Source organism: Anomaloglossus baeobatrachus, chromosome 1 (genome assembly GCF_048569485.1).
Source record: "Anomaloglossus baeobatrachus isolate aAnoBae1 chromosome 1, aAnoBae1.hap1, whole genome shotgun sequence".
In the NCBI taxonomy this organism is placed as follows: domain Eukaryota; kingdom Metazoa; phylum Chordata; class Amphibia; order Anura; family Aromobatidae; genus Anomaloglossus; species Anomaloglossus baeobatrachus.
In genome coordinates, this window is record NC_134353.1 from 214,127,404 (window position 1) to 214,140,878 (window position 13,475).

The following is a 13,475-nucleotide window of genomic DNA, read 5'->3' on the forward strand; positions in this document are numbered from 1 at the left end:
AAAATAAACTCTTACCATTTCTATTTTTTAAAGCATTGCTACTTTACAGCATTTTCTTCATCCTACATTAAACATTGTATGATTATATAATAGAATAATTTACAAATGATTACAAGTGTGTATTCTTGTAATCATTTATAAATTATTTTATATTTAATATTGTATTTATAATCTATACTTCTGGATTTTTGATATATTTGGATAGTATGTGCACTTTGCAGGCTATGAACATGCTGAGATCTAGTGCACCGAGTGCAGCTGCCTGGCATTTGTGCTGAAAAAGTAGTAGTATTGGTGACTCCTTTTGTGTCATTTAATTCCCAGTAGGAAAGAATGTCTTTGAAAAAAGTGCACACATTGCTTTCCTGTTGGTTTAAATGGAAGAGTCACTCTTTGCGGTCTGCTGCTTGACAGCTGGTTAGACTGTGCTAATTGCCAGTTGTGATTATGGCAAGATTAGCCCGTGCTGATGGCATCCTGCTTGCTGCAGATCCCAACTAGGGAAGATTTCAGGATCATGATCCAAGGCTGACTTTTGACACAGTATGGGGGAAGACCTGTGATGTTGAAAACTCAAGTGAAAGCAGAAGCAGCTAAAGTTTGTGACATATGGTGTATAATATGGATCTTTAGAGCAGCTAAGTTATTTCACCAATTCTTGCTGTTCTCTAGTCCATTAAAATGACCGATGGGGAAAACAATCTTTTGATATAAATAGATAAAAAGGGAAATCTCATTAAGTCAGGGCTGGATTCTCTAACATATTACGGCTTCAGTTCACATGAGCAGCCCCCTGCAGACAGCTTAATGTGACAGACCTTTAAATAATCTGCAGGCTGGTATCGCCAAATAGTACACAATGTAACACTCTTATTTCATGGCATCTTTAACTTATATTAGCAAAGTAAAGATGTCGACAGCCAGAAAGTGTACAAATAGAATGGGGAGTAATGTGACATTATCCAAGTGAAGGCATCATCATCATTAGACTGGAATCACACTCAGCACTTTGCAGTTTTTCGTAGCATTTTTAGCAGCACATTACTTATTTTATTATATATTTAAGTTTATTTTAAGGGAATGCTTAATATTTCTCTATATTGGAGATGATTTTGGACTTTATTTTAGCACAATTGTTACTTTCCTTCCGCTGACCTGTAACTGTATCCTGATAGTGGTGCATTAACTAACTCGTGCATTGTGTATTTTATACGTACATAGCCCCAGTGTATTTAGTTTAGTCAGTTCTTTAGATTAGAAATATTTACTCTTTATAAAATATTATTTTATTAGAAAACTGTATCTGATATGCTGCAACCTTTATTTTTACTTCTATCTAATTTGCATAAGGAACACCTTTTATCTCTCTAAAGTTACTGCTTTGCAGTTTCCAAATGTTTTCTACATTATGCTTTCCTTCCTTAGCAATTAGCGTTGGGCAAATGTAGGTGGTGAATTTGCTTTTCAAAATATTTGATACTTATCAATTCACTGTGAATTGAAAGTTCGGCAAATCCTCCAGTTGCTCTGAAAAGATAGGTGTAACACTCCTAGGACTGTATCCGAGCCTTAGTAATGTCAAAGTGACCTCTACCTTTATGGCTATAGGTAAACAGATGGTGACTGTTCTTCATTGCTGTTCTGTCACACACTATCTGTACAGTTTTTTAAGTGTTTTATGGCTTTCTCTTCGTGCAGAACACAGACTTTACAAAAAAAATGAATGTTTGAGTTTGGGTGCTTTACATATGCTGACCACTCGATTGAGCATCGTTGAGTTCAGGTATGTTCGGTGGTTGGCTCAGTGTGAGCCGCTTGCAGTGTCTGAACGGCTCACACTGGAGGTAAAATCAGCGTTATCAAACGTAGTGTGCACAAACAAAAAAATTAAAATGGAAAAACCTTGACCATCTTCCCTTGGAAGTGTTCTGTTTATGGCTGGCTATATGTGAGCAGAGAGCCAAACTGCCCAATCAGTGAGTTCCAATGAGGTTCAGTTCAAGTCCAGGTCCTAAAGTGAACTTTACCTGAAGTGCTGTTAAATCCACAGAATCCGAATTTCCCCTGGTCCGCTCATCTCTACTCCCTACTAGTGATGAGCAAACCTGAGGTTCAGTGTTCATACCAAACACAGACTTTACAAAACAACAGAGTTTGAAATGGAAGTTCAGGTGCTTTACAAATGCAAAGTACTCATAATAATAATCTTTATTTCTATAGCGCCAAAAATATTCCGCAGCACTTTACAATTCAGGAGGATCATATACAAACAAGTAACGGTTATAGAAAATACAATAATTAGAAGAGAAAAAAAACACAATCCTGCTCGTGAGCGCTTACAATCTACAATGAGTTACGAGCATCTCTGCACTTAGGTACACTCGGTGCTCATCCCAGTGCGAACCACTTGGAGTATCTGATTGGCTCACACTGGGGGTAATAACAGCATAATCGGATGTAGTGTGCACAAAAAAACGAAAAACCCACCCAACCTTCCATGAAAGTGCTCTGTTTATGGCTGGCTACATGTGGGCAGAGACCTGAAGTGCCCAATTAGTGACTTTCATTGGGGTTCAGGTTAAGTCCGGGTCCCGAACCGAACTTTATCCAAAGTCCGTCTGAACCCCACAAACCGAACTTCAACAGGTCCGCTCATCTCTATTCCCTATATCTAGAACCAAGTTTTAAGTTTTATGACTTCCTCTGTTAATTTCACCATTCTGCTTTAATTCCACTAGCATGGTCCCTCCTTATTGGCTGCGCTATACCATGTCATGCGAGAGCTGCAAGGCATTATAAAGAAGCCTGACAGGCCTTGCCTGTAATCATGTGGTCCTTCTCTGGCTGTTGAAATCTGCAATTTGAAAACTGGTGGTTGCCATTTTAAGGGATCTACCAAAGCAAATTGCACATTGTTTGAATTTGCTTGGTTATTATTATTATTATTATTGTTTATTTATAGAGCACCATTGATTCCATGGTGCTGTACATGAGAAGGGGGTTACATACAAAATACATATACACGTTACAATAGACAGACTGTCACAGAGGGAAGAGGGCCCTGCCCTTGCGGGCTTACATCCTAAAGGATTTTGGGGAGGAGACAGTAGGTGGGGTGTAGGTTGGGCGGCAGCTCCGCACGGTGGTGGGGCGGCAGCTCCGCACGGTGGTGGGGCGGCAGCTCCGCACGGTGGTGGGGCGGCAGCTCCGCACGGTGGTGGGGCGGCAGCTCCGCACGGTGGTGGGGCGGCAGCTCCGCACGGTGGTGGGGTGGCAGCTCCGCACGGTGGTGGGGCGGCAGCTCCGCACGGTGGTGGGGCGGCAGCTCCGCACGGTGGTGGGGCGGCAGCTCCGCACGGTGGTGGGGCAGTGAGGTCATTGTAGATTATAGGCATTTCTGAACAGATGAGTTTTCAGGGTCCGTTTGAAGTTTGCAAGTGTAGTAGATAGTCTGACGTGTTGAGGCAGTGAGTTCCAGGAGACTGGGGATGCTCGGGAGAAGTCTTGGAGTCGGTTGCATGAGGAGCGAATGAGAGAGGAGGAGAGGAGGAGATCTTGGGAGGACCGGAGGTTACGTTTTGGAGTGTAGCGAGAGATTAGTTCAGAGATATATGGAGGAGACAGATTATGCACAGCTTTGTAGGTCAGGGTTAGTAGTTTGAATTGGATACGATAGAAGATTGGGAGCCAATGGAGGGACTTGCAGAGAGGGGAAGCGGGGTGGTATTGAGGAGAGAGGTGGATCATTCGGGCAGCAGAATTAAGGATGGACTGGAGAGGGGCGAGTGTGATAGCAGGGAGACCACAGAGGAGGATGTTGCAGTAGTCGATGCGGGAGATTATGAGGGCATGCACTAGCATTTTTGTAGATTGGGGATTGAGGAAAGGGCGGATTCTGGAAATATTTTTGAGTTGGAAACGGCAGGAGGTGGTGAGGGATTGGATGTGTGGTATGAAGGACAGGGCAGAGTCAAAGGTCACTCCGAGGCACCGAACTTTGGGTGCTGGGGAGAGCGTGATGTTATTAATTGTAATGGATAGGTCAGGTGGAGAGTGCAGGGGAGATGGAGGAAAGATGATCAGTTCAGTTTTGGCCACATTGAGCTTTAGGAAGCGAGAGGAAAAGAAGGAAGATATAGTCGATAGGCACTCTGGGATTCTGGACAGCAGAGATGTGACATCTGGACCAGAGAGGTAGATCTGAGTGTCATCGGCATATAGGTGGTACTGAAAGCCATGGGACTTTATGAGTTGTCCGAGGGCAAATGTATAGATAGAAAAAAGTAAGGGTCCCAGGACAGAGCCTTGAGGGACACCAACAGAGAGAGAACGGGATGAAGAGGTTGTGTGGGAATGGGAGACACTAAAAGTGCGGTTGGAGAGGTATGAAGAGATCCAAGAGAGGGCGAGGTCTCTGACACCAAGGGAAGAGAGGATCTGTAGTAGCAGGGAGTGGTCGACAGTGTCAAAGGCTGAGGATAGGTCTAGAAGTAGGAGTACAGAGAAGTGGTTGTTAGCTTTGGCGGTAAGTAAGTCGTTTGTGAGTTTAGTCAGGGCAGTTTCAGTGGAATGATGTGGACGGAAGCCGGACTGTAGGTTGTCAAAGAGAGCGTTAGAGGAGAGGTGGGAGGAAAGTTCAGCATGGACGTGCTGTTCCAGGAGTTTTGAGGCAAGTGGGAGTAGTGATATGGGTCGATAGCTGGTAGTAGAGGTTGGGTCAAGGGAAGGTTTCTTTAGGATAGGTGTGACTGTTGCATGCTTAAAGGCAGAAGGGAAGGTACCAGTTGTTAAAGATAGGTTGAAGAGATGGGTTAGGGCTGGAATAAGGATAGTGGTGAGGTTGGGGAGGAGGTGGGATGGGATGGGGTCGAGTGCGCATGTGGTGAGGTGTGCTTTTGAGAGAAGATGTGCAAGCTCTCCTTCGGTGATGGTGGGGAGGAAGTTTATGGGGGAGGAGCAGTGGTCTGTTATATGAAGGGGTTGTGGTGGTTCAGCAGAAAAGGCTTGTCTGGTTTGGTCGATCTTTTCTTTGAAATATGTGGCAAATTCTTCTGCGGAAATGTGGGAGGTTGGAGGGGGCAGTGGTGGGCGAAGGAGGGAGGTAAAAGTATTAAATAGCTGTTTGGGGTTGTGTGTTAAAGAGGATATGAGGTTTTTGAAGTAATTCTGTTTAGCAGAGGTAAGGGCCAAGCGAATTGTGAATTCTAAAAAGTTCTAAACAAATTTGCGTTGCATTGAATCAATTTGCTAGTTTCTATTACAGAACTTTCATTTTGCCAGCATGAGATGTTTTAAATAGGTGGTTCACTACACGGCAATAGTGGCCACATCCCTACAAAACTGAGAAGGAAGGCTTTTTTCAAATACTTTGTTCAGCCAATTCTGCCTCTGAGTGGCGCCATTGCCATCTGAAGTGACCCCCTGGGCTTTGTGACCTTTGAGGTCCGGTGATGTCATGTCAACTTCCAGTTAATCCGACGTCACTGAGTCCGGCCCCAGGCTTCTTGAGTAACCAAGCTGTGAGCGGAGTTTCACCACAAATCACAGCACAGCATCACAGCCCAGGATGTTGCACGCACTTTCCTACACTGCAGACCACCACAAGCAAGAGCGATGCTGGGCTGTGACAAGTGATGAAACTCCACCCACAGCCCAGTCACTCAGGAAGACTGGGGATGGCCTCGGAGATGTCACGTCAACAGGAAGTTGACGTGACATCACTGGATCTCAGAAGTCACTGAGCATAGGGGCTCACTTCATGGGGATGATCGGACCGCAATAGCGCTGCTCAAAGACAGAATTGGCTGAAGAAGATATTTAGAAAAAGCCTTCCCTATCAGTTTTACAGAGATGTGGTTAGTATTGCAGAGTAGTGAACCACCTTTTTAATAGTAAAATAGAATGTGTTTTTTAGGACCCTATTTACACAAAAACCAGCAGCAGCTATAGTATCAGGGCCCATGTCTGCACTACCACAAACAAGTTTTGTTTTTTTTTGTTTATATAAATAGTTATTTTCCAAATAAAAACTACAAAAAATGATATCTGTACTAATGTCAAAACACTTAATAGGCTCTACTAAACTGTAAATAAAAGTCACTGCATATATATGGAGAGATAAAGTAGTTGAAGCAAAACAAAAGCCTTAGGCTGCTTTCACACTACGTCTTTTTAACATGCGTCCTGAACGTTTTTTTAACGCAGAAACGGATCCAGTGCAAATGTGTTTTCATTTCAATGCATTTGCAATGGACTCGCGTTAACATGCGTTCACCTGCGTTTGCGTGCGTTATAGTAAGGATCCAGCGACTTGCAGTTTTTTAACATCTTTCAAAAACGCTACTTGTAGCGTTTTTGAGCTGCGTCCAACTTCTGCAAATTGCTGGATCCTGACTAAACAGCACGCAAACGCATGTGAACGCTGGCATGCTGATAGGCAGGATCCTGCTTGCTCTACTGAGCATGCCCAGAAGCCAGCCTCCGTGATCAGTCTATCTCTCTCCTCCCTCTCTGTCTCTCCTCCCTCTCTCTCTGTCTCTCCCCCTCCCTCTCCCCCACCTGAGAGCTGCGGACACTCGTAACCAAGGTAAATATCGGGTAACCACTTATCTTAGTTACCCGATGTTTACGTTGGTAACGTGTGCAGGGAGCCCGGCTCCTAGCAGCTGCAGACGCTTGTAACCAAAGTAAATATCGGGTATCCAAGCAAGTATACCCGATGTTTACCTTGGTTACGAGCCTCGCAGCTGTCAGATGCCGGCTCCCAGTCTGGTACGTTTAGTTCCCATCACTCCCGATCACATGACTCCAATGCCTGCCCCTAAACATCCAGTGACAGGATCCTGCAAAGTAACACATGCGTTTGCATGCGTTTTTTGCTGTAAAAGCAGGATCCGCTTTTGCAGCAAAAAAACGTTCAGGACGCATGTTAAAAAGACGTAGTGTGAAAGCAGCCTAACTTGGGCCCAGTAGTGACATTGATTACTTTCTAGCCTACTTTTGCTGCTTTTTCATTATATTATACATTATTTACAGCTTCTGTTCTCTGCAATCTTTGTACATAGATACAGCAAACACAATTTGGGTTTTGTAAACTCTACACCTTCTTCATAAAGAACTGCTCTGCTACTATAAGATTTTGACTTTGTTGTGTGTTTCTTTTCAGGGGGACTATGAGAAAGCGTGTCACTATTTTTCTCAAGCTTATGAGACTGCAGTCAATCACGGGGAAATACCATTGATAGAAGAGGCACAAGTTCATTTCGGCATTGCAAAGGCGCACAGGATGATGCTGGCAGTGAGCAGACACACGGGGGCTGCAGATTATGTCAGCATGGAGTACCTGCTGGCATGGAAAAAGAACAGAAGTGACATGTTCAGTGACCCAGCAAATGTCGGTAAGACTGGTTATAAAACATAATGGGCATATTTCTTTTATCAGTGCATTTTGCTAGAATTGATTTTTTTTTCAGTACAAATAGGAAATTTCTAAGTATCTATATGTATCTGTCTGTTTGTGTGTCCTGGATGCATCTAAAAGGTGTAAATCTGTAATCTTTGGATACAATGAATTTACAGTAGATTCTAAGAGCATTTACTAATGTAGACAGACAGTAAAATGTACCCCTAAATCATCAAATGTAGGGATTTCCTTAAAAGGATTTCAGCGGTTTCGGCACTTGCTCTCCCAGGGCTAAGGTGAGATTGTTACATCATACAAGCCCTGTGCCCAATCACCACTGGTTTTGCTCTCCCCGCCTTTGGACATATCAAACATTAATAGGAAGCGAGAAGCTGCAGCTCTGACTTCTTGATGTTTGATTTATCCAAAGGTGGGGGAGTGAAGCCAGCGGTGATTAGGCGCAAGGCTCATATGATGTAACAATCTCACATGAGCCTCGAGAGAGAGTGAAGCCAGTAGCTATTGGGTGCAGAGTTTGTATGATGTAACAACCTCACATGGGTCCCGAGAGAGTGAAGCTAGCAGTAATTGGGTGCAGGGCTCGTATGATGTAACAACTTCATATGAGCCCCAAAAGAGTGAAGCCAGCAGTGATTGGGTGCAGGGCTCGTATGATGTAACAACTTCATATGAGCCCCAAGAGAGTGAAGCCAGCAGTGATTGGGTGCAGGGCTCGTATGCTGTAACAACTTCATATGAGCCCCGAGAGAGTGAAGCCAGCAGTGGTTGGGTGCAGGGCTCGTATGCTGTAACAACCTCACATGATCGCCAAGAGAATAAGTGATGACAACGCTGGAAATGCGCTGGCAATGGAGACGAGTATAAGTGTTTTTATGTTTACAGGGGCAAAGTCTCAGTTTGAGAAAGGTTGTCCTAGTAGTGGATAATGTCTTTAATATTCAAACCTTTTAAAATTGTCTGACCAAACCAATTCCTTACAAAATGGTGCCCTATTCATGCTGAGCTGCAATACCAGACACAAGCTGTGGATTAAGGTTGCTAATTGACTCCCAATTGTTAGACAGTCTGAAAAATTAGTGGACTTTTTTCCAACATCTGTCAAAAAAAATTATTGCACCAGTGATTGTTTTTTCATGCTAAAGGAGCTTATGCAAGTTTTTGATGACCTTGAATTTGATCATTTTAGAGTTAAAAGTAGGTGCTGCTAATGTGTTCAGATCAGTGTATTGCGATATGTATTACTTATAGTGTTTAAAATCTAATATGATTTGCTGCTGTGTTTAAAGTAATCTAGCTGACTGTGATTTTTGGATAATGAGAAATAATAGAAACAATCAGGTTACCAACACTGCCATGAATTGGTATGACTTCCTGGAAGAAAGCAGTCATGTGTTTTTTAATAATTCTCTATAGAACCTATTAGAAATAAAAGCTGTCATTCAGAAAGCTTAAAGTATCTGCTTGTGGAAAAAAAACTGCATCTCCGAATAAAAAATAGCAAGTGTGAACAGGTGCCAGCTGCTATAACTACACAAAACACAAGCAAGATATGAGCAACTATAGAATACATGAAATTTAAACTGCATAAATGCTATATGGAATATATTATAGAAAAATAAAGACACTGCATAAATTGGCTAATTCATGTGTGTCCATCAACCACAGTAAGGTGACCTTTCTTTGATTGGACCCTAAGGAGAGAGAAGCCGTGGAAAGATTAGGCGCAAATAGGGTCTTATCCGGTAAACAGGTAGGGGGTGAATGTCAGAAAAAACACTCACCTGGTCTGTTTGTGCCAGTCACAACCCCTTATTGAGCATGGAAATAGCGTGGAAGGCAGAGGTCCCGCAGTGGTAAGACAATTATAAAAGCAGGAGAAAAAGCGGGTTTAAATACCGCGCCAAAACCACAGGAGTCCGGAGGATGTTGGTGAATCCCTTTTTATTTTCTCAGGTCTATGCGTTTCAGGGACATATCCATCCCCTTCATCAGGACAATATACAGAGAATACTATAGCCTTCTATAGTATTCTCTGTATATTGTCCTGATGAAGAGGACTGATATGTCCCTGAAACGTGTAGACCTGAGAAAATAAAAAGGGATTCACCAACATCCTCCGGACTCCTGTGGTTTTGGCGCGGTATTTAAACCCGCTTTTTTTTCCTGCTTTTATAATTTGATTGGACCCTATCATATTTCATGCCACTCCTGGGCGAAAAATATACAAATACATGAGCAGATAGGATCTGACACATTAATTAAAACCAACCTGGGGCTGATGGGAGGAGAGCACAGTCAGAATAGGAGGCTGTCTATACCTCCTAGAAATACTGGGAAAAAAAACTACATCTCGAAATAGAACATAGCAAGTGTGAACTGGTGCCAGCTGCTATAACTACATAAAACACAAGCAAAATAATACAGCAGCACTCTGATAGTACTAAGATATATGCAAACATAGAATGCATATACTGTATAACTGCTATATGTAATATACTTTAGAAAAATTAATATACTAAGCTCACATATTGGCCAATTCATGTGTGCCAATCACCTCAGTAAGTAATGGCACCCTATCCTATTTCATGACTCTTCTTATCTAAAAGTCTACAAATATATGGGCAGGTAGGTTCTGACCCACTAATTCAAACCAACCTGGGGCACAGTCAGGATAGGATGCTGTCTATACCTCAAAGATATACTGGGAGGACAAAACTGCATCGCCAAATAGAACATAGCAAGTGTGAACAGGTGCCAGCTGCTATAACTACATGAAACAGAAACAAAAGAATACAGCAACACTCTGTTAGCACTAAAATATATGCAAATATTGACTACCTGAAATGTAAACTGCATAAATGCTATATAGAATATACTTCAGAAAAATGAAGATACATAGCTCATAAATTGGCCAATTCATGTGTGCCCATCAACCTCGATAAGGTGACTTTTCATTGAAAGGACACTGTCCTATTTCATATACGGTATTTAAAAAAACTGACCCGCACATCCTACAAGTGTGTATAGGTGCCAGCTGAAAAAAACATAGCAAATACAAAAATAGATACAGCCGCACACTAGGCTGTATCCATTTTTGTACTGTCCTATTTCATGACTCTCCTGGGCTAAAAGTCTACAAATATATGGGCAGAGAGGATCTGACAACTAATGAAAACCAACCTGGGGCTGATGGGAGGAGAGGACAGTCAGAATATGAGGCTGTCTATACCTCCAATATATGCTGAAAAAAAAACTGCATCTCAAAATAGAACATAGGAAGTGTGAACAGGTACCAGCCGCTGTAACGGCACAAAACACAAGCAAAAGAAAAACTGTATAAAGAAAGCCACCCATGTAACCACCTGAAATCGTGTGACAGAAAATAGTTTTCACAATAAATGTATGTCCAACCAATGTTGATTTGACAAGTGTCCCAGATGGGGCAATTCTAATGAATCCTACAATCGGGGATAACTTGGTGATTGCTAGGGCCCCAGACAGAGACCCCCAAGCAATCTTGAGTACGAATCTCCAGAACATTGAGAAAACTGCCCGTACTCGGCCTTTGCTCCATTTATTATTTATTGGACTGCTGGAGAATACCAAGAACTGCGCTATTTACAGAAGCGCCTTTGACAATGAACGCGCACCTCTGCCTTATTGAAAATGGGGATCTACAGAGCCCTGTTCAGTGTTTTTTGGAGCCTTATTCTTTTGATCGTGGGTAACAGCAGTGGAACCTCCAAAAAGAGATATACTCTATCCTACTTTTGATTTTGTGAAAACCCCTTTATTGATTTTCAAGCACATTGTGAAATAGGCAAAATATTTTAATTGTTTAATCAGTTTGGTTAAGAAAATCTTTGTTTTATAAGCAAGCTTTGACTTCAGTGTGATAATATTTGTCACCAGACACACTGACATATTGCTGTGTGTAATACAGGTGAATAGTTAATTGGCACTGTACTTTCTTCTCACCAGCCATGGCCAACTTATTGATTTATAGCTGACATTCATCTTCTTGCTTAAATGATAAGAAATGTAAGAGACAGTGTGGACTTGACAAGGGATGCATTACACTACTGCACTATATCTTCCCAAATAAGATCATTTTTAAAATACTGCTGATATAAATTCCATGTCTTCACCAAATTAATAAATAATGCTGCATTGACATATTAATCACATACATGGAATATACTGCACACATTTTATTAGACATTCTTGTTTTCCAAATTGGAAAGTAGTTTGTCATGTTGCCTATTTTTCCGAAAATAGAATTTGTAATTACCCAATCATAATCTCTGATTGGGTCTGTGAAGGTTACATGTGCTATTACCTTTCTTTTTAATAAAACAGATACATGACATTCTTGCCAAATTTCATAGTGATAAAGAATATAGATTTGCCAGGAATAGGCACTTAAATCAAAAGAAAGGTTCAATAAGTTATAGTTGGTAAAAAAAAAAAGTTGTAGAATACACTTTCCCTCCTGGCGCCTCCTGCAGACTCCTTTGTAGTCTAGCAGGATGCATCTTTCTTTCTTTAACCCTTTTCTTTAACTGCTTTTTTTTCTGTTTTTTGCTTTTGTCTTTTTCATTCCCAAGAGACATAACTTCTCGACATAGCTGTATTTGGGCTTACTTTTTCAACACGAGTTATAATTTTATTACCACCTTTTAATTTACTATATCAATATATACTGAAAAAAATATTTCTGGGCTTTTAATTTTATGGCATTCACTGATGTAAAATTGACATGTCAACTTACTTAATTCTATGGGTCAGTCTGAGTACAACAGCACCAAAATAATACCATTATTATGTTTTACAGCTTTTAAAAAATGAACTTTTCAAAAATAAAAATATTGTTTTTGTCACCACATTCTGAGATCCATATTTTATTTTTTTTTAAAACGCAATGCAAGGAGGGTTTTTTGTAGGATAACAGTAGCAGTATTTATTGGTAACATACCAAATCTATGACATTTTGAGTGTTTTTTATTCCATTATTTCAGTGGCAGTAAAATTTGTGTTATCATGCACAGAAATGATATAGCATTTAAAATATATTATATGTTGTTTAAAAAATGAGCTTTCAGATGATGAAATTATTTTTTATTATTTGGGGTTATTTAATTTTTTTTATTTTTCATATATTTTTAAAACTCTTTTTTAGTGCACTTATAAAATTTTAACTTGCACTAACTTTTTTTGTTATTAAATTGAAATACTTTTTTATTGCAGTGCTTTGTCTTTTTACAATCCTCTATGAAGAAAAACCTGTATCAGAGTAAAAGAAATGGCAAACACAGGGCCTTTAGTAGGCTCTCAATTGCAATAACAAGTATCTGCACTTGTTGATCTTGTGAGGGATGACACAGTAGCGATTAAAGATTGGGTAGTGTCAATCGTGACGGTTTCCTGTTGGTGTCAGTTGGGTAATATGGTCAGCACCTCCTGTTTATGGAGCTGGGTATGTTCATTAAGGTTTGTTGCAATAGCATAACTTCAAATATCACATTGGACTGACATCAACTATTCCTGACCTTTTCTGTAATTTTTCCTACAGGGTATTCCACTAATTCTGGAGACTTTTTTTTCTATAATGTAAAATGTCAATTTATAAAGACAAAACTTGACATAAGTTCATCTTCCAGTTGAGTTTATCTACAGTATTAAACATAGAGCCACTGTTAATGAGCACTCACTATCTTGCTCGAGTGCTCCGTAGCTATAATGAGTAGTGATCAGAAAGCTCCAACTTCTAAGGGAAGTCTGTCTTAATGTTTGGATTAGCTTGCCAGATAAAAATAACTTTAGAAAAAGTAAAAAGATTCAAAATGGGGATTAAAGCAGAATAATTATACCTTATTTATGGCTCATTAAACCTTATGAATATTCTCTGTTCTCTCGTCACCTTCTGTAACAGCGTCTGTGATTGGTTGTAGTCAGACTGTACCTCCACCATCAGTGTTGGCATCTTGAATTGGTTGTCCTCACACTTATCTGGATTCGTGAAGTGGAATGTACAAATAAATAAATAATTGAA

At 40.9% G+C, this 13,475-nt stretch overlaps 1 protein-coding gene across 3 annotated transcripts in view; it reads left to right on the forward strand.

The window, feature by feature from the left end:
- The window catches only part of TTC29 (tetratricopeptide repeat domain 29), a 408,961-nt gene that overhangs the window by 316,429 nt on the left and 79,057 nt on the right, over window positions 1-13,475 (forward strand). For all 3 annotated transcript variants that reach the window (XM_075335612.1, XM_075335622.1, XM_075335630.1), the window contains one exon: window positions 7,166-7,397. In XM_075335612.1, the coding sequence (XP_075191727.1) occupies window positions 7,166-7,397 (232 nt within the window). The remainder of the gene's footprint in view (window positions 1-7,165; window positions 7,398-13,475) is intronic.